The following is a 21,271-nucleotide window of genomic DNA, read 5'->3' on the forward strand; positions in this document are numbered from 1 at the left end:
TTTCTTGGTCCGATACAATTCCGTAATTCGCTTCAGTTGTGAAAAACAACGTCCTGCTTCTTATATAGCCATTGTAATTTTAATGATCGCTTTCAAGAGTTTCACAGATCGTATTACGGAGTGTTATCTGTTATGTAACAGAGTAAACTCGAAGCTACCCACATACTTTTGAACTCTTACCTTCCATAAGTAACAGAGAGCACCTTTCTAAGTTCCTTTGCTTCCAAAATAGAACAGCATTCAATAGCAGTCTTGAAAGAAGTCTCTGGAAAACTGAAAGTAAGCGGAGAATTTTTCTGACAGAAAACGAGAGGCTGCAACTACGTGTTTTTCTTTCGCCTCTTAACTTACAAAATGACATATTTCTTTTGCCTCCTGCAGTAGATTACACATCACTCCTCGATTTACGTTCACCCTCTTTGGTTAAATGGTGTGCAAATCTAATTTTCTTTCACTTCACAAATGTTTGTAGTTTAGCCCTCAAAACTGTCAGCTAATTTTCTGCATAAGTTCGGTCAATATCCCTTTTCTGTAACTGACACATAGATAATTATTTTATGGAAAATCGAGAGCTAGAAAATGAACCTTTCACCTTTTACAATCTTTACTAAGTCACAGGCTTGTATGATAGCGTTTTCTTTACATAGCTCTTATTACTCATGCACTTGATAACATCTTTGCTATATTCGAAAACAATATTGACCCTCATTGACTGGAAATTCCGTCAAGTAAACACTGAACGTGGCAGTCTTTTTTTTCGCGCTATTTCGTCAAGAACTGCTGTCCTTTAGGGGATGGTGAAAAAAAAAGCAGCAAGTCTCTGAAGTTTCACTTGCACATTGTTGTTAATTGAAGTGGTTTTAAGCTTAATTCTGTTAGTTGGTATAAGAACGATGTACCAAGCACCTGGAAATTTTTTCTTAACGAGAGCCTCCACACCAAGAGACGAATCACTCGTGACAACTGCACCATCATAAGGTTGTGCTGCTATTTAGTGTGGACAGCTATCCAAGTTGTGTTTTATCTGCTATCTAAGATGTACGTTCCCAAAAACTGGGCATCACGCATTTCTGGTGATATGAACTTTTTTTTTCACTTGCTGCTCTGTTTTAATGACCCGCCGTCTGATTATCTTACGGTACGTCTTTTTATTTCTTTATTTTATTGTTTCAGCCTCTTGGCCGCTACGACAGGCTGCGAGGTCCGACTGTGGTCCCATTTAGGTTCAGGCCGCCTCCTGCCCCTGTCGCACCGTTGCCCGAGCCCGCCATGTGGAGACGGGTTGTTCTCGATTTCATTTTATTTTATTTTATTTTATTGCAGCATTTTAAGACTCTAAAATTTAATTCAATTGAAATCGGAAAGTGAAATACAAAATATTGATGCTTAAGAAGAATTAAAAAAGAATGTAGGAAAGGGTAGAGTGTAGAGGTTACCACCACCTGGTTGTGGGTGATGGCCACCCTCGATTCCCCTATCTATGCCTACTTCTCTACTACCTACCCGATTTTATAAATATATACAGTTCGGTGCTTGATGGTCATTGGTGTGATTAGCCTTTGCACCTGTCTTGGACTGTTCTGTACTTGTGGGGTGTGCTGAGTTGCAGGGTGCCACTGTCAGTCATCAGCGTGAGATGCCTCAAGTCCCACTTAATTGTCAGAGTCAGTTTCCGTATCAGTGTTAGTGTCTTCGTGACAGGTTATTTCACCGCTGACATCCATCCTGTGGGCACTGTACTGTCTTTCTATACTGGCTCACCTTCCATACGGTCTGTTAGGAAGATATTCTTTATACATCATCTTAGACGTTTCGTCAGCCAGTGTGTAGGCTCCCCGGTGGTCCTGGTCGCCTACGGTGGACTGGAAGCCGAGTGGTGACCTCTCCAGTTGTCAGGATGCTAGGAAATGACTGGACGTGTCAGAAACGCCAAAGAAACATTATTAATTCATGACACCTTTATTCCTGCCGAGTACAATGTGGGCGGCGTAACACAGGCTGGCTGAGCTTGGTGATATCAATGATCTTCCCCGAGTCCTCGCTGACTCGGAGCGATGACACCAGCTCCAGCCGCACCAGTCTTGCTAGCGCAGCGCCGCTTGCTGTGACGTAGCGGTGGAATGCCCTTACTTCGGCCGCACGTGGCTGACGGCGCCCGGCTGGCCGGCCGACTCGGCGGCAGACAGCAGGCCGCTGCGTGTATGGAGGCTCTGGGTTGGAGTCCCAGCGCTGTCGGCACGAGAAGCGTCCTCGTAGTGTGGAGTGTACTCTATCCCACCCCGTCTTCTTCCCTGCTCCTCCTGGTGGCTCGTCCGCGGTGGACGAGCGGAACAGGCTGCAGTCCCCCTGATCGTCAGCTCACCCGGTTGTGATGGCAGATGCACAGGGCCTAGGCGCCGCATGATCTCGACGACGGCTCATTGATGTGGTCAGCATTGGCGGCGAGTGAGTCTGCTGTGAGGTCTGCTAATCCTGGGTTGATGATTGACAGCAGCAGCAGAGAGGACCAGAGCTGGTACTGTCCCCTCACGTCGGCTGCTGGATGGGCCGCCCTTACTGCAACATCTCCTTAATAAAGATTAACACGTCGATCACTGAGCTGAGCGCTATGCAGCGTCCCAGTACACATCTAACTGCAAGTCTAGCTGCGAGTGCCTTGTTGCTGTCAAAGCTGGCGTATTTAAAAGAAGCACGAGCGACGTCCGGACGTCATGCTCGTTTGTAATGAACGCATTCGTTCCACTTATACTGCTGATTCATCTGTCGTACTCGCCCCTTAGGTGTTCTTGCGACAGAGTTACGTGTTGTTACGGCAGACTTGCGCGAAGTTATGAAATGCAGTACAGCTGACGGTATACCTCTGCCTTACACTCTCCGAAAGTCTCTGTCTAACACAAACCCGCGTGCTAAGCAATTCTCTCTCGCCTGTTGTGTGTAACCAGGCCACTGCCCCTGCGTGACGGCACATTCCGATACATGTGCAATCCTTTTACCTCTTGGCTAACCTACTGCCTCTGGCTCTCGGAATAGGCAATGAAACGTTGACAATATTCAACGTTTCCAATTCTTGAGTATTCCGCAACACTACAGTTCTGCCCACTGGTCAGTGTTGCGTGCAGTGTGTTATTTATGTTACTCTGGTTTACGTGCAGTGTATGTCTTCTTTCTGTGCGCTGCTTGCAGAAAAAGACAGTGTGTTTATGGGGACCTTCTTCTCCGCACATGCAGCTAGTTGTCTGTTGCAGACTCACACGACTCAAGTGCGTGGGATAGGGGCTGTGACCTGTGAGAAAATGCATCATATCGCGTCTGGGAGCGATGTCTTTTCGTTTTAGTATTTCCCTGGTATCAGGGAAGAAGTTGTGTACTCGGCAGCTCTTATCACTATTGTCCCGCTCACCCCGCTCTGAGTTTGCGTGTTGTCTCATGTGGTGCAGTAGTGATCTGCTGAACCCGGTCTGGTCTCCCCATCCTAAGCCAGTACTTTGGTGCGCGGTATCTGATAGTTACGTCTATGGGGAAGACCCCTTTCACAGAGCATCGTGCATCAATCGACGTTGTGCTGAAGGCCCCCCATAGTCGAAGCAGAACTCTTCTTTGCTCACGATGTACGGTAGATCTATTGGTGGACAGACTTAGTCTGTAGGCCCACGTACTAGCAGTGAAGCATAGTACTGACTCGAAGAGAGCGCAATGGTACGTTCGTGCGGCTGACAAGGGTAGTCCTTATTGATCCGAATTTAATGGTTCAAATGGCTCTGAGCACTATGGGACTCAACTGCTGAGGTCATTAGTCCCCTAGAACTTAGAACTACTTAAACCTAACTAACCTAAGGACATCACAAACATCCATGCCCGAGGCAGGATTCGAACCTGCGACCGTAGCGGTCTTGCGGTTCCAGACTGCAGCGCCTTTAACCGCACGGCCACTTCGGCCGGCTGATCCGAATTTAATCTTGCCAGTTTATGAAGTATTTTTTCTGCTTTGTCTGTGCATCTTCTTATGTGTTCATGAAAGATCAAACGTTCGTCGATGCTTACTCCAATGTAGCGAGCTACTAATGATCTTTTGACGCTATGAACTAACAAAATCTTTCAACTCGTCTTCTGTTAGTGATGTACCTTTATGCTATAACCACCTGATAAACACAGGCTGCATCACTGGTTTCGCCAGCTATTGCAGCCAAAACGTCCACACCCTTTATTTCCTTTCTAATTTCCTCTTAACAGTCTTGAAGTATGCGTTGGCATACATTCTGGATGGCTTTGAAACCTGTTCCTTCTTCTATATGTGATTTCAATACAGAGTCTAATTCTGGACTAAAATTAATCGAGGCCCGAAAATGGCAAAGATTCGAAGATGACTCTCTCGTATCCTCTGAGGACAATGCTCCACAGAAACGTATACAGTTAAGAATTATACTTGGTATGTACCTATTATTGTGAACTTTTATTGCGTAATGCCACGGTCGTCCTGTACCCACTGTCTAATTAGGTAGCTATATCTACATTCCCTAGACTTTCCAGATTCAAAATGTAATTCACATGAATTAAAGAGAGGTCATGTTTCCCAATTTTGTCGTGGAGGTGTTGAATGTCACAAATTGTATGTTTAGTCCACGAAAGCTCTCCTCCAGTTAATAAAGAACGAAAACAAAACAAGACGTTTTTCTAATAACATCTACACAGCCACCAATGCTTGCCTGCTGTTCGGTTCGGAGTTGAGTTTTGTGTTAAACTGAATAATTTTCATTTCGAGTGTCTGTGAAATTCTTGAAGTAAGAAACGGACTACCTAGCTTCATATTTGTAATTTTTCTTCAAACTCATGTAAACGGAATGGTTCAGAGAGCGAGGAAATTACCATATTACTTACTTCACATATTCACCTCCTACATAGCACACGCTAAAACTACGGACGCAACGCACTGGAAACAGTTACTTGCCCGCAGCTAAACGTAAACTGGTAAGGAAGTGCGAGAATCCCGCATTGTTCTAAGATCTGACGGGTCCGGTTCTCTTCGGAAGAGTCGAGGCCTCCCTCTTAGGCTGGCAGGCTGGCTCAGGTGGAATGTTTATACCCACAAGAAACGTATACAAGTACAGTGATGCTAAGCACTGCCTCCACTCCACTCAATCTCTCTCCTGTGCCCCTGAGACACCCAAGTCTTCGTTTGCAATCGCAATGCAATTCCAACTCGCCGTCGGCATATTTCCGTCCCACTCGGCTGCGTTCCGCGTTTGGAGCCCGGGCATTTCAAAAGAGATAAATGTTGCACTGCTTGTATAGAAGGCTCAGATATCACAGTTCAACAAAATTACTTTTGGGCGTACCGAAAAAGTGCAAACCTATACAGGAACCACCCCTGCACTGAACTCCATGCACCGTTTCCTATAAAAGCCTTGTAATACAGAGACTACATTTCTTATATATTTATTCCTTAATGATATTGACTGCTAAAAACAAATTAATTTTAAATAAACAGTCTTTGCACCGTCACGATACGTGAAGTAATAAATATTTTTGTGAATTCTTTACCTGTTTGTGTAGAGTTCAGAGAATACTTTGGAACAAAGGTCACCAACAAGATGGTATCATATGTAAATCAAAATACTGAAAATGTACACAAACATGAATTGGTAGGGCGTCCTGAAAAGTAGAGCCTCCGAATTTTCAATCTGAAACTCTTAAAGGCTTTTTAAATAAAACATGGGTTATTAACATTCTATACGTTTATTTTTCATGTCTTCATATTTGCAGCCCTCAGCCAGTAGAGGGCTCAGAAAAGCGGCACATAACATGGTGATGTGTAACTATGTCGGCGAGAGAGAAACAGCGTGCTGTACTCGAACTTAGAATTCGTTGTCCACACAGGAAGCACGCTCTCCATCAGTATGACAGTGGCAGTCCACATATGAGCGGTGCAACGTCTGCAACAATTCGATGCCTTGGATTCAGGGTCATCGATCATTCTCCATAAAGTCCCAACTTGGCCTCATTCGATTTTTGTCTCTTTCCAAAATTTTAAGAACACCTTCGAAGACCTCGCTTTGATAGTGATAAAACGGTGCAAGCAGAGATCAGGTGGCTCTGTCAACAAACTCAAACATTCTACAGTGACGGTACCAACAAACTGATCCCTCTTTGTAAGAAATTTGGCCACCGCCAGAGTGACTATGTTAAGAAATAAAAATGTAGACATGAGGAATAAAGACGTAGACTTTTAATATTGTTTGTTTTATTTAAAAAGTTTTAAGAGTTTACACATAAAATATTCGGACGCATTACTTTTCACCACACCCTTATAAATAAATTAAGAACACATCTTGTTAGGAATTCCTTCTACAGATTCACTCATTATTTAGATTTAGGGACGGAAAATTACTGAACGCTGCACGACAAATAGCAATATTCAACTTAACTGTTACCTGTGATGAATAACAGTGTGATTATGAAGATACTAAGTTCGTAATAAGAGTTAAATGCAGCTATGTAATATAACTGAGAAAGCAGTTTTCCAAAGTAAAAATACTCTTGTCAACTTCATGATGTTACATTTAGCCTGAGTACTCACAAATAGTTGATAGTAGTTTAACCACAGGTAATAATTAATGCAGCTTTTTTATGTACACGTCGGCTCTTTGTCTTGCAAACTGCCTCACGAATATTACTGTCAGTGAAGAATGACTTCAAGGAAGAACACCAAGATATATTAATGAGGCAATTAAATAGCAGAAACTTAAAAGACAAAAATTCTTTTAATAAAGTCAGAAACCATGTATTTGAGATTAAATTTAGATTTAAATTTGTGAATAAATAAATTTGTGCTCTTGGTGATACTTTGACCATAATTCTGCACGCAGCCACTGAAAAATATTGTTAGCAGAATCTTTTGTCATTCTGATGGTTCTGTCGAGGGCAAGTTCCGTACATATGGCTGCCTGAATAGTTGGTAACTTCTGTGGTTCTGGTCACGATGATTATGTAATGTTGCAGGAAGGGATCTTCGGTTTGCATGGTGCTGTGGACATGAAACAGCTGCTTTCACTGTCTTTCTCTCCATTAATGACGGAGTTCGTGATGTCTGTCGCAACGACGATGTCGCACAGCTGCGTCGACCACGTTGGTACTGCAACGAAGAGCATAGGTAGGTTAGTGTATGTGCAACGTTGATATTCAATGTCGAAGCGCACAGTCAGTCAAAACCGTTAGAATAGATTAACAATGATCAAAAAAGTTAAAAATATAGCGCATATTTGTCTGTGACACACCGATGCCTAGACATTATTATCTATTTGGGAAGTTTTCCCGGTTCTGACGGAGCATGAATATTGTATTGTGACAGTGTGACAGAAAAGAGGAAAGTGGCTCCATAATTTACTCCCTTTTAATAGTACCACAGGAGTCGTAGAGTTTAAAGTCTTCATCCTCTGACCGATTACCATAAAGAGTGTCACAAGTCATTACTTGATCGGTTCAGAAATATTTGTTACCACCCGACAGTACAGCTCAATCTGTTGATAATGTGCTATAAAACATCACCTTGCGTTCCTCTACCGGCCACATACTGACGATGAAAGTATTTACTACTGCCGGAGTTAAAACAGCTCTCCCTCCTGAACCAGATCAGTTATAGAATTATGGAAACCGTTTTATGTTCACGTTATGAACATTTTGGAAATCCTAAATTTCTTCTATAGGAATTCACAAGAATTCGCGAACCGATTTGCTTTGAAAGTTCGCTTTTTCTGTTTATCTGATGGAATTACATTTTTATTGAGACGTATGAGTCTCAACTTTATCTTCGATAACGGTAGAAACTGAAGAAATGAACTAAAATTTGTGCTATTGCTAGGAATTGAACACAGCTCTTCTCCTACGAGGCACGTGCGCTAGCCATTACAACACCAGTACAGTACGAAAGCCACCCCTGCAAGGGCTACCATGGTCTAATGCCCTCCGTAACAAAATCTTCAGTTAATGCCTTCAGCCTATTTTCCTCTTCTTAAATCATCAGTGTTGCTGGAATATCACCCTAATCACCACATAACGGGGAAATGTTGCCTTTACCTCAGGTGTAGGTGATGAACTGATTGATGGAATTACACATTCCTCGAGAAATATGAGTTTCAATTTTATCCTCGGTAATGATAACAGCTAAAGAAACGAATTAAAATTTCTGATAGGGCCGGGGCATGAACCCAGCTCGCCTTCTTACTATGGAGATGTACTAACCATTACACCACCATAGACGTATGACTGACAAGAACTGAAGTTAGAACGAACACTAGACGGGGTAGTCCCTATAGCTACGTTACACATAGTACTATGATGATGCAAAGGTTAGTATGTCTACCTGGTAAGTAGGAGACCTGGGTTGAAGTCCTGTCTGGGCATAAATTTTAATTCATTTCTACAGCATTTATCGTTATCAGCTTTTTCTATTCGTCCATGAGATCCAGATGGTCGCACATAACGGTGCGCGAGTTGATGATGTGTTCTTTCATTACCAAAAGGCTTTTGAAATAGATCGATACTGTCGATTAGTGAATAAAATGCAAGCTTACGAAACATCGGACCACCTCTGTGACTGGATTCAGTACTTTCTGGATGGCAGAATGGAGCGAAATTGTCAGATGTAAAAATAACTTTTCGAGTATCCCAAAAGAGTGTTAAATGACCTTTACTGTCCACAATATATGTAAATGATGTGAGGGATAACGGTGGAATCTCCGTTTGACTGTTCATGGATGGCGCTATAACATATAGTAAGGACGAGACGTTAGAAAATTATTACGAAATTCAGGAAGACCATTAGAGAACCAATGATTGATGCAAGGACTGGCACAGCACTCTCAAAATAAATACACTTCACATATTGAGCTTCAGTAGTACGAATCAGCCACTAATTTTCGCTTTCACTAGTAGTGATAGCTCAAGAAAAACATTAAGAACCTCATAATAGCCGAGAGCAGCTTCTCGGAACGACCTAATGGCGAACGGGCACATAAAACTAGTAAGAAACGCACATGCTAGGGTGAGATTCATTGTAAGAATCACAAGGAAATGTAATTCAACCACCAAGGAAGTGACGCACAAAACAATCTTTCTATCTGTTCTTTAGTACTGCTCACCAGTCTAGGATAGCTGTCAGTGGAGATAAAGATGATCCATTTTGTCATGTGTTCGCTTTGCACGAGCGTTGCGGGGATTAACTTCCAACGCCAGTTGAAGACAGTGCAAGAGATGCGTGCCAAACAGTCAAGCAGCATGTTATTTCCTCCCACACACATTTCTCGAAACGATCACTACGAGCAAATAACACAAATTAGGTCTCATAGGAAGACTTACCGACAATCCATATACTAGCTGATCAGAAATATTAGAACAGACGGAATCGACCACTAGATATTAAGAGTGGCGGACGTGCTAGTATAAAAAGAGGCGGGGTGCATTGTGTTGTTAGTAGAGAGGCAGTAACAGCAGAATGGCTCTGGTTCTGAGCACTATGGGACTTAACATCTATGGTCATCAGTCCCCTAGAACTTAGAACTACTTAAACCTAACTAACCTAAGGACATCACACAACACCCAGTCATCACGAGGCAGAGAAAATCCCTGACCCCGCCGGGAATCGAACCCGGGAACCCGTGCGCGGGAAGCGAGAACGCTACCGCACGACCACGAGCTGCGGACAACAGCAGAATGGGTCGATCAGGAGAGATTAGTGATTTTGAGCTTGGACTAGTCATTCGATGTCACCTGAGTAACAAATACGACGATGACAGTTCAACTCTTCTGCAGCCGCCGTAACCGACTGTTAGTATGTGACTGTTAAGTGGAAACGCGAAGGAACAACCAACACTTGGCAGACCGATATACAGACGGACAGAACCATCGAGCATTGCTGAGGACGGTTGTCAAAAATCGCGTGAAATCAGAGGAAGATATCACGTGTGAGTTCCCAACTGTTACTAGCTGTCCAGTTAGCACAATCACAATGAATAAGGAGTTAAAAAGAATTTGGTACAGTGGTCGTGCAGCTCCTCATAAGACACACATTTCTGTAGTCTGTGCTGAGCGACGCTTGAGATGGTGGAAAGAAAGACGCCGTTCAACAGCGGATGATTCGAAACAAGTGATTTGAAGCGACGAGTCAGGCCGTACACTGTGGCAATCCGGTGGAGGGGTCTGGGTTCGGTGAATGCGTGGAGAACGTCACCTGTCATTTTGTGTAGTGTCAAGAGTGAAGTATAGAAGAGATGACGCTACGGTAGAGGAGATTTTTCATAGTTAGGTTGTGGTCCACTCATTGCCCTTAACAGTCGCAAATTGTAAACGGATATGCATAACATTTACAGAATTGTGTACTGCGTACAGTATAGTTCGTAAATGATGTTCTATCAGCATGATGATACACACTCTCATCAAGCAGCATCTGTGAAGCCATTGTTTTGTAGAGAAAACCATACCTCAAGTTTACTGGCCTGCACATATTCCTGACCTCACCCTAGGTGAACACCTTTGGCATGAGTTACAACCTCGAAGTCGCTCCAGACCTTGTCTGGTCTCGGCTTTTGAGGAAAAACAGGCTCCCATTCCCGAACCGAACAAACATTCAGACACTTCATTCAAAGCGTCCGAAGCAGAAAGGTGAACACACTCGGTATTAACGTCCACTAATTGATGTCCAGACACTTTTGACGAGATAGTGTAATCTCCAGCACCGTTCACGAAACGAGCAGGAGATGGGAGAATTGCTCGCGGCACCAGAAGAATCTTCCACCACAAACAGTGAGGTCGCTTGCGGGGTACAGACGTAGCTGTAGAGCGATGTAACGTTTGCGTCAGTATCGCACGACGCTCGAAAAACTAAGCGACAAGCTTGACCAGTGGTTCTTAACATTTCTCTCCTGGAAAGATGGACAGCGCATTCGAAGTCTACCTTAGATGGCCAGCGCATTCGAAGTCTACCTTAAACGCAGAATTTCTGCTGTGTTCGAAATACTGGTGGTATCATTGCTGGAGAAACGGGACAGTTATTACACACAACAACTTCATAGTAATCAAATTTTCTTCTGTTCAGAAGAACTTTTAATTATTTGACTGAAATCTCTCAAAATTTAATTTTTTAACGTAAAATCGTGGATTTCATATGACGAATACATTTTAGTAAAATTTGAAATTTTTAACAAATTGTTAATCATTGTGAAAGAAATTAAAGAAGTGCTTTAATCAGCTAAATAATTAAGAGGTAATTGGTAGGCAGAATAATAAATCATAATGTATAGTCTGTGCCGAATCGTTTTGAGGAATGTCTAGTCAGAGCTCTAACTCCCAGCTTGATGACTCCTAGATAGACGTAACGGCTTGTGAATTTTGAAATATTAACCCTTTCAAACCTCTTTCTAAAATCATTTTCGTACTTATGTGTGTTTCTTAGCCTATTCTGGTCTCATTCTTAAACCAATCAGAAACCTAGGTATGGTTTTTATCGTTTATATGGATATGTATTATCGCACTTTTCACTAGGAAATCATATTCACGTACCACTTTGACTGTTAGTAACTACAGTAAAGTAAACACGGAACGCACAATGCTCGCCTTTTCAGTCCATCGCAGCTTCTAGCAAAGAAAACGAGAGAGAGCCAACGCCCAGGCTGAGAACGACTGGGTTAGACCACATCTGGGTGAAACGCTTAACATTTAAATTGATCAATAGCTACGTAGTATCGTCTACTACGACTTCTCGTGCCTTGGCAGATGAGCTTGTGATCCAGTGTAGATATACACAAGTAGCACCGTGAGTTACTAATACTGAATATCTGCTTCTGAAGCAGAATTTACAAATGGTTGTAGCTATTTACAAAAAACGTGGCTGGACATGGTTTTGACACAGATTAGCAGGAGCAAGAATCTCTGAAACTGTCCCAAGATATTCGGTGGTAGCTCGAGAAACAGGAATAGGAATGTAAGAAATGACATAAAGAAATGATAACGGCTTATGTTACGAAACTAAATTAGCTTGTTATGTGAATCTATGTACCGTAGTATTTGTGTCCATTGAACGGAGCCTAAGGAACGATGGCTTTCAGATGACCTTGCTGCGTCGTATCTCCATCAGCCATCTGTGTTCTGCCTTCGTCAAATGCTGTATTCTCGATGCCTTCCTTGCTGTCTGCTTTCTGTGCTCTTTCTGAAACGAAGAGAGATTAGAGGAAGTGTAATGAATACGTTTCTTAAACTTTATTAGGTATCTATTGCTGATATGTATTGCTGACAGTGACAACGTAGAACTTGCAATGACGATGTATAGTGCAGTATATCACGGGAACTTCAACGTTCAGAAAAATCGATAATAGCACAGGTAACATGCCAAGAGTGGTAAAACAAGAAATTAATTATTTTAAATAAATCAGACATGTTATCAAACTACCTGGACGTCCAAACAAACCGTAATCCTTATTTATAAAATGTGCTTCAGTCTGGAACCGCGTGACCACTACGGTCGCAGGTTCGAATCCTGCCTCGGGCATGGATGCGTGTGATGTCCTTATGTTGGTTAGGTTTAACTAGCTCTAAGTTCTAGTGGACTGATGACCACAGATGTTAAGTCCCATAGTGCTCAGAGCCATCTGAACCATTTTATAAAATGTGTTCATTAGCACAACAGTGCATCTGTAGAACTTTTTAACAACTTATAACGTCATCCGAATTTCTCAATTATATTCTTTTTTTTTACTTTCAGCCTCTTTATGCTGTCTGAGAGCGGTAAGAGAAAGATTTCATAGCCAAAAGAAACTCTTCTGACATCCGATTCCATGGAGTTTAGTAATAAAACAAAGGCATCGGAGTTGACCCGACATATTTAAGTTGTGACAAGAATATTTTTGCTTAAAGTACGGTAAGTGACAGTTTTGTAGTTTCGAAAACCACTCTTTCAAGAAGATCAATAATGACACCAAAATTCATAGTGACCGCCCCGCGGTGTAGCCGCGAGGTCTGAGGCGTCTTGTCACGGCCCGCGCGGCTCCCCCCGTCGGAGGTTCGAGTCCTCCCTCGGGCATGGCTGTTTGTGTTGTCCTTAGCGTAAATTAGTTTAAGTTAGATTAAGCAGTGCGTAAGCTTAGGGACCCATGACCTCAGCAGACCTTACCACAAATTTCCAAATTTCCATAGTGATCTTTATTCATACTTCGTATGTCCGATAATTACTGAATACTATAAAGCAGAACTATTTAACTACTGAGCAACATTTACTTTCCATAGTAAAGGTATAAATATTTGTTAAAAGTATATTGCTTGCGTCTTTATTTGGCTTTGATTTGACGGTCGTATAATCATCCCACTATTGTTTACAGTACACATTCTCCAAATTTTCGTCTTGCAAGCACACTATTTCCGACATACATAATCACCCCCTCCCATTCTCTCTCTCTCTCTCTCTCTCTCTCTCTGTCTCTCTGTCTCTCTCTCTGTCTCTCTGTCTCTCTGTCTCTCTCTCTGTCTCTCTCTCTCTGTCTCTCTGTCTCTCTCTCTCTTTCACACACACACACACACACACACACACACACACACACACACACACAGACATACACACAGTTTTATATGTAGGATGTTAAAGTGGGTTATTCTGATTGAGTCACCCACTGTCACACCTCCAAACGTTCTCCACAAAGGAAGTTCGGCAGTAGTTTGAAACCCTAGACGTCGGCAATATATAGAAGAGCTGCGATGCTGTGAGGTTTCGTACTCAGCAACTAACCACGTGGACTCTTGTTCATTTGTTACTGCTTTTGAATAGAATTGTGAAATGCTAGATTTAGATGGGTTATAAGTGTATTGCCCACATTACGTTATTTCTGTTCGCAGCCATTTTTCGTACTTTATCGTATTTAATGGAGGCCTCCGAAATGTTCATAGGACGGAGAGGATGAATCTCGTTCATCGATTACATGGTAAGACATTGTTTGTGGTAGCTGTTAATAACATGTGAACACATTGCGTAACTACTGTAGCACTTTTAGCGTTTGCAAGAAAGAATTCTCAAGTCACTAAGACTACAAAGCATCCTCATTTATACTCTTGTACATCTGCATCCATACTCTGTAAATCATTGCAAAATTCAAGACACTCACTGGCACGAAACAGCACAGTTCAAAGAGAGTTATAGCTTCCTTCAGTGGAAGATTAATTTTGTTGAATAAAGCTCCTAATATGGATTCCTTCAATAAATGCAAGAACGTACAGAAAATGGATGCAAACAGAAACAAAGCAGAACAAAAGCAATATACTTACAATGCATTTAAATCGAGCAATTCATACACGAATTTGTAAGCAGTAACAAATATACGTAAGTCTATAGAACACAGTGCTGTGAAACCAGGTTATATTTTATGTTAAACAAAAACAAGTATGGTATCATTTACCCTAACAAGTATTACGGATGCGGCCAAATCCGCTACAGTACGAGTAATGTATTTCAATTCAGCGTGCAATACACACAAGAAGTCGCAATCAGAAACACGATGTGATGTAGCAAGCTTCTGTTTATTACGAAAGAAAAACAAATACGGAATACTTTGTAGATTCTTACAGTGAAGTATGGTGCGGGTAACAAACAACACGATACGATAGAGAAGAATATTATTTTACTGCTCGTTTGAATTGCAATAGTAAATCGCGTGTGCACGATGTACATTCATAGAGCGTACTGACTATAAACACACAGTCAGCTCCTTTTTTTACGTACATGGTCAACACCACAGAGTATAGCCTACTGCACATGTTCTCAACATCAAACCGGGCTAGTCACGTGAGTTTGGGACGACGCCTACAGTTTGTGGTAATAGCGAAACTTGAATATTAGACGTATTTGTCTTGTTGAATAGTCATGTCTATATGTTTGAGTTTTATTTACAGCTATGGCATTGTATTTTCGTTCCTACAGATGTAAAGAGAAGTATGTGAAAGGAGGACCAGTTGCTTCTCATAGGTGTGTACAACAAATGTATTGCTGTAAATGTCATACTGATATATTGAAAAATATCGAGGCAGTGTATTATAAAGTATTGTAAGGGCGATTTCTGCGTTTACGAGACAAGAACTAAATAAATTTGTAAGAGTGTTTGAATAAACTGCTTGTCAGTGTATGCATATTAATGCTATGTTAATATGCAAGTATAATTTATAGGGTGACAGTCTGCTTAATTTCCTCCAGTTTATGAAGGTTCTCAAACCCTGTGCGTGTATAAGTTTTTCTGCATTAGACAGTTTCCAAAGTCCTAAGCAGTGCCATTCTAACGTAGGTAATTAGAACAGATTCGAGAATGTGAATCAGTACAATAGAAACCGTAAAAAAAAGAAAAGAAAATTGTTGGCTACCACCTCTATTATTTCTCCAAAATTCGAGCTTTGATCTTTTGTTTTTTTTTGTTGTTGTTGTTTTTTTTTGCATAGCGTATCATATTTTTCTTTTCTGATGACGTGGCGAGGAAATGTTATGGATATATTACTTTTCTATAAAAGCAGAAGGGTAAATGAAGAAAAACTGAAAATAATAACACAGGAGTAAGTGGTGCAAATCGCTTACCGTATGTAGTGTAACAATTTCATGGTTACTAATACGTTGCTTTTCCGTGACACTTCGGCATTGTCTACAGTGTCATTGTTTAGTAATCAATTAGGACAGAAGTTCGGCCCATACAAAACGTAAAAAATACTGTTTGCCTTCACTTCCTATCCCATTACTCAAAAATGCCGTCCGGGGTGGCCGAGGGGTTCTAGGCGCTACAGTCTGGAACCGTGCGACCGCTACGGTCGCAGGTTCGAATCCTGCCTCGGGCATGGAAGTGTGCGCTGTCCTTAGATTAGTTAGGTTTAAGTAGTGCTACGTTTTACGGGACTGATGACCTCAGAAGTTAAGTCCCATAGTGCTCAGAACCTTTTGAACAATTTTTGAAAAATTGTTAATAAAGTGGACTCTGAGCCATGGCACTGTGGCGAAAAGCACAATACTATTGCCTTTCACGTCTTCAAGCGAACTTCAGTTCCAGATATCAGACTGTTAAGATGTCTGTAAAACGTGTGTACAAAGTTTCACGTTACTTCTGATTGTCTGTCTGTAGCAGCAAAATTACAAGACTTAAAATTTGCTAAGCGTTATGTAGGCTAAAATATGCCGTCCCAAAATCACGTGACTTGAGCTGCAGGAAATGTTGCAGACAGAATTCTCGTTCTGTGCATCCGAATGCTCGCTCCATAGATACTTATACTCTATGGTCAACGCCAAAGATAGTGCACTGTGGTGCAAGATTGATTGTACGTGGTGTTACGCAATAAGGTTTTCCCCCCAACTTTAAATCAGTCACTAATAAAACGAGATGGTGAAGGACAGAAGAACTAGCAACACTGCAAGTCACCTGGCAGCCCAGCAAGATCGTGTTACCGGAAATCTCTATATGAATTTCACCCCCACTTTGGAACCTTCTTTCATTTTTTGTCTTGCCGAAAGACCAAGGTTAATATTACATTGTTGGTGCTACCGATGTTCGCCAGTCAAATGGTTCATGGCACTCTTCTCCCTAACGATCTACACTCCTGGAAATGGAAAAAAGAACACATTGACACCGGTGTGTCAGACCCACCATACTTGCTCCGGACACTGCGAGAGGGCTGTACAAACAATGATCACACGCACGGCACAGCGGACACACCAGGAACCGCGGTGTTGGCCGTCGAATGGCGCTAGCTGCGCAGCATTTGTGCACCGCCGCCGTCAGTGTCAGCCAGTTTGCCGTGGCATACGGAGCTCCATCGCAGTCTTTAACACTGGTAGCATGCCGCGACAGCGTGGACGTGAACCGTATGTGCAGTTGACGGACTTTGAGCGAGGGCGTATAGTGGGCATGCGGGAGGCCGGGTGGACGTACCTCCTAATTGCTCAACACGTGGGGCGTGAGGTCTCCACAGTACATCGATGTTGTCGCCAGTGGTCGGCGTAAGGTGCAAGTGCCCGTCGACCTGGGACCGGACCGCAGCGACGCACGGATGCACGCCAAGACCGTAGGATCCTACGCAGTGCCGTAGGGGACCGCACCGCCACTTCCCAGCAAATTAGGGACACTGTTGCTCCTGGGGTATCGGCGAGGACCATTCGCAACCGTCTCCATGAAGCTGGGCTACGGTCCCGCACACCGTTAGGCCGTCTTCCGCTCACGCCCCAACATCGTGCAGCCCGCCTCCAGTGGGGTCGCGACAGGCGTGAATGGAGGGACGAATGGAGACGTGTCGTCTTCAGCGATGAGAGTCGCTTCTGCCTTGGTGCCAATGATGGTCGTATGCGTGTTTGGCGCCGTGCAGGTGAGCGCCACAGTCAGGACTGCATACGACCGAGGCACACAGGGCCAACACCCGGCATCATGGTGTGGGGAGCGATCTCCTACACTGGCCGTACACCACTGGTGATCGTCGAGGGGACACTGAATAGTGCTCGGTACATCCAAACCGTCATCGAACCCATCGTTCTACCATTCCTAGACCGGCAAGGGAACTTGCTGTTCCAACAGGACAATGCACGTCCGCATGTTTCCCGTGCCACCCAACGTGCTCTAGAAGGTGTAAGTCAACTACCCTGGCCAGCAAGATCTTCGGATCTGTCCTCCATTGAGCATGTTTGGGACTGGATGAAGCGTCGTCTCACGCGGTCTGCACGTCCAGCACGAACGCTGGTCCAGCTGAGGCGCCAGGTGGAAATGGCATGGCAAGCCGTTCCACAGGACTACATCCAGCATCTCTACGATCGTCTCCATGGGAGAATAGCAGCCTGCATTGCTGCGAAAGGTGGATATACACTGTACTAGTGCCGACATTGTGCATGCTCTGTTGCCTGTGTCTATGTGCCTGTGGTTCTGTCAGTGTGATCATGTGATGTATCTGACCCCAGGAATGTGTCAATAAAGTTTCCCCTTCCTGGGACAATGAATTCACGGTGTTCTTATTTCAATTTCCAGGAGTGTATATAAATCGAAAAATGCTCAAAGCCCTCTTAGAGTCTGAAATATATTCTGCAAAAATGTGCGCTACATCATTCCCAGCTGATACTGGACTACCGATGTTCACAACATATTGGGAACACAAAACCACTGTTTCACGGCTGTGACGTTACAGATCAAGAGAACATTGTTCCTGCCTTTCTGGCCTGCTACCTGTAAATGCTATTACGCAGCGCTAATATTTGTTTTTGTTCTGTCTGAAGGGTTGTGTGTTGTTTTTTATGTGCTCCTTTCGGAAATGGAGTGGACAAGAAGCACAGCTTATGAACTTGTCACACTCTATGGGGCAGAGAAGTACCTCTGGAATGTTCGAAGACATAGCTACAAAAATAATAAAACAGAAGCTTGACTCCTTACAAAAATTGGTGCGTTGCTTGGCTCCAGTAGCAATGACTTTGATAAAAAATTCTAATTTCTTAATACACTACTGGCCATTAAAATTGCTACACCACGAAGATGACATGCTACAGACTCGAAATTTAACCGACAGGAAGAAGATGCTGTGATATGCAAATGATTAGCTTTTCAGAGCATTCGCACAAGGCTGGCGCCGGTGGCGACACCTACAACGTGATGACATGACGAAAGTTTCCAATCGATTTCTCATACACAAACAGCAGTTGACCGGCGTTGCCTGGTGAAACATTGTTGTGATGCCTCGTGTAAGGAGGAGAAATGCGTACCATCACGTTTCCGACTTTCTCGGATTGTACCCTATCGCGATTGCGGTTTATCGTATAGCGACATTGCTAGTCGCGTTGGTCGAGATCCAATGACTGTTAGCAGAATATGGAATCGGTGGGTTCAGGAAGGTAATACGGAACGCCGTGCTGCATTCCATCGGCCTCTTATCACTAGCAGTCGAGATGACAGGAACCTTATCTGCATGGCTGTAACGGATCGTGCAGCCACGTCTCGAGCCCTGAGTCAACAGACGGGGACGTTTGCAAGACAACAACCATCTGCACCAATAGTTCGACGACGTTTACAGCAGCATGGACTATCAGCTCGGAGACCATGGCTGCGGTTACCCCTGACGCAGCATCACAGACAGGAGCGCCTGCGATGGTGTACTCAACGACGAATCTGGGTGCACGAATGGCAATCCAGGTTCTGTTTACAGCATCATGATGGTCGCATCCATGTTTGGCGACATCGCGGTGAACGCACATTGGAAGCGTATATTCGTCATCAACATACTGGCGTATCATCCGGCGTGATGGTATGGGGTGCCATTGGTTACAAATCTCGGTCACCTCTTGTTCGCATTGACGGCACTTTGAACAGTGGACGTTACATTTAAGATGTGTTACGACCCGTGGCTCTACCCTTCATTCGATCCCTGCGAAACCCTACATTTCAGCAGTATAATGCAAGACCGCATGTGGCAGGTACTGTACGGGCCTTTCTGGATACAGAAAATGGTCGGCTGCTGCCCTGGCAAGCACATTCTCCAGATCTCTCACCAACTGAAAACGTCTGGTCAATGGTGGCCGAGCAACTGGCTCGTCACAATACGCCAGTCACTACTCTTGATGAACTGTGATATCGTGTTGAAGCTGCATGGGCAGCTGTACCTGTACATGCCATCCAAGCTCTGTTTGACTCAATGCCCAGGCGTATCAAGGCCGTTATTACGGCCAGAGGTGGTTGTTCTGGGTACTGATTTCTCAGGATCTATGCACCCAAATTGCATGAAAATGTAATCACATGTCAGTTCTAGTATAATATATTTGTCCAATGAATACCCGTTTTGTATCTGCATTTCTTCTTGGTGTAGCAATTTTAATGGCCAGTAGTGTATGTAGTGACCCCAAATGATAAGTCGTTTGTGTGGAAACATGTTCTGGAATCGGCCCTGGCTGTTGTTAGCCCCTTCAGTTATGTGTTGGCTTCTTGAAATACTACAAAAAGGTCGACCGAACAGTTCCTTTCAAACGTTCAAGAGAATAAAACATGATCTCCTACTGACGTCCACCGTACTCTGACATGACAAGTATGCGATTTCAGCGTTACAATATCACAGCACCTGAAGTTAGCGTTGGAAGTGTTAAAGAGTTAGTAAAACACAATATTTTCTGTATTATCTTTAAAGTTGCCAACCAGAATAATTTGAGAATGTGAGTTATCCGAAAGAGTATCAACTGTCTGTATCTGCCCTCAGTTGATGTATGAAGATGAGAATAAAAGATATTATGTAGTTATGACCTGCATGTGTATCTAATAAAGTTCACAACAAAGTAATCACATAAAAACAAAAACACATGGCATGACTTTAGTTTGGCCCTGTGTTTCAGGTTTCAAGTATCACAGTGATAACATTACAACAATTTACTGGTTTCCTTTCATATACGGTAATGCAAGACATTGAGTTATGGCTAAATGGTAGTTGTGCTGTAAATTCGTAACAATATTTTCTTATCGCGCCATGTGCCATGTGATGGATGTACAACGTTCTCCGCTTTTCGGAACTCACCTGAGGGTGGCACGTTCCACGGCTGCTCATCAGTGGTGGTGAACACTGCGTAGAGTAAGTACGACACGGTGGCCACTGCAGCCGACAGGTAGAAGACGTTATTCCAAGCTGTCCGCGTTGGCTGTAGGCAGATATTTTTCCTGTTTTATTTTTAGCCGCTGGACACGGGGCCCAAAGAGATCAGATTGCTTCAGAAAGAAGTTATCTCCATAGTTCCATGTTCTGATTTGGAGATCGTCTCACAGAAAATACAAACATGTGTAAATCAGCAAAGTCTTATGTCATTGCAATTTAACTGGTAACCAGAGTATAAACACAACACTACACTACGTGCACTCATCACATAACATGACTTGTATTTCATGGAAATGTAAGAATTTTAAATCTGAAAAGATTTTTCACCAGCAAATACAGACATTGTCATTAGTAAATCTTCTACACACCTCAAACTACTTAAGCACGTTGTATTTAGAGGTCTCTTAAACAGATCACAGAAATTCATACTTAGTGCTGCTGTCTCTGACACATAAATGAATACGATTTTAAAACCCATTTTCAGAAACATAACGACTTTTTCAGATTTGATGAAGCTAAAAAACCAGTTACAGCGAAACATAAACGAAGCAAGATACAGTGCTGGAATAGCTAGCCAGCTTGATGTACTGCATACTTTAGAGAAGAGCTGGAAACTGAACATCTTTGAAGAAATGATAATATTCATCAGTTCCCAGAAGCCTATACA

At 43.1% G+C, this 21,271-nt stretch overlaps 1 protein-coding gene across 1 annotated transcript in view; it reads right to left on the reverse strand.

Moving 5' to 3' along the window:
* Window positions 1-6,682: 6,682 nt before the first annotated feature.
* Window positions 6,683-21,271, reverse strand: part of LOC124607055 (sialin-like) — a 94,367-nt gene continuing 79,778 nt past the window's right edge. Inside the window, exons 9-11 of the mRNA XM_047139231.1 lie at window positions 20,530-20,650; window positions 12,047-12,196; window positions 6,683-7,129 (exon numbers count right to left, since the gene is read on the reverse strand). Of these exons, the coding sequence (XP_046995187.1) occupies window positions 12,075-12,196; window positions 20,530-20,650 (243 nt within the window). The 3' untranslated portion in view covers window positions 6,683-7,129; window positions 12,047-12,074. The remainder of the gene's footprint in view (window positions 7,130-12,046; window positions 12,197-20,529; window positions 20,651-21,271) is intronic.

Source organism: Schistocerca americana, chromosome 3 (assembly GCF_021461395.2).
Source record: "Schistocerca americana isolate TAMUIC-IGC-003095 chromosome 3, iqSchAmer2.1, whole genome shotgun sequence".
NCBI classification, from domain to species: Eukaryota; Metazoa; Arthropoda; class Insecta; order Orthoptera; family Acrididae; genus Schistocerca; species Schistocerca americana.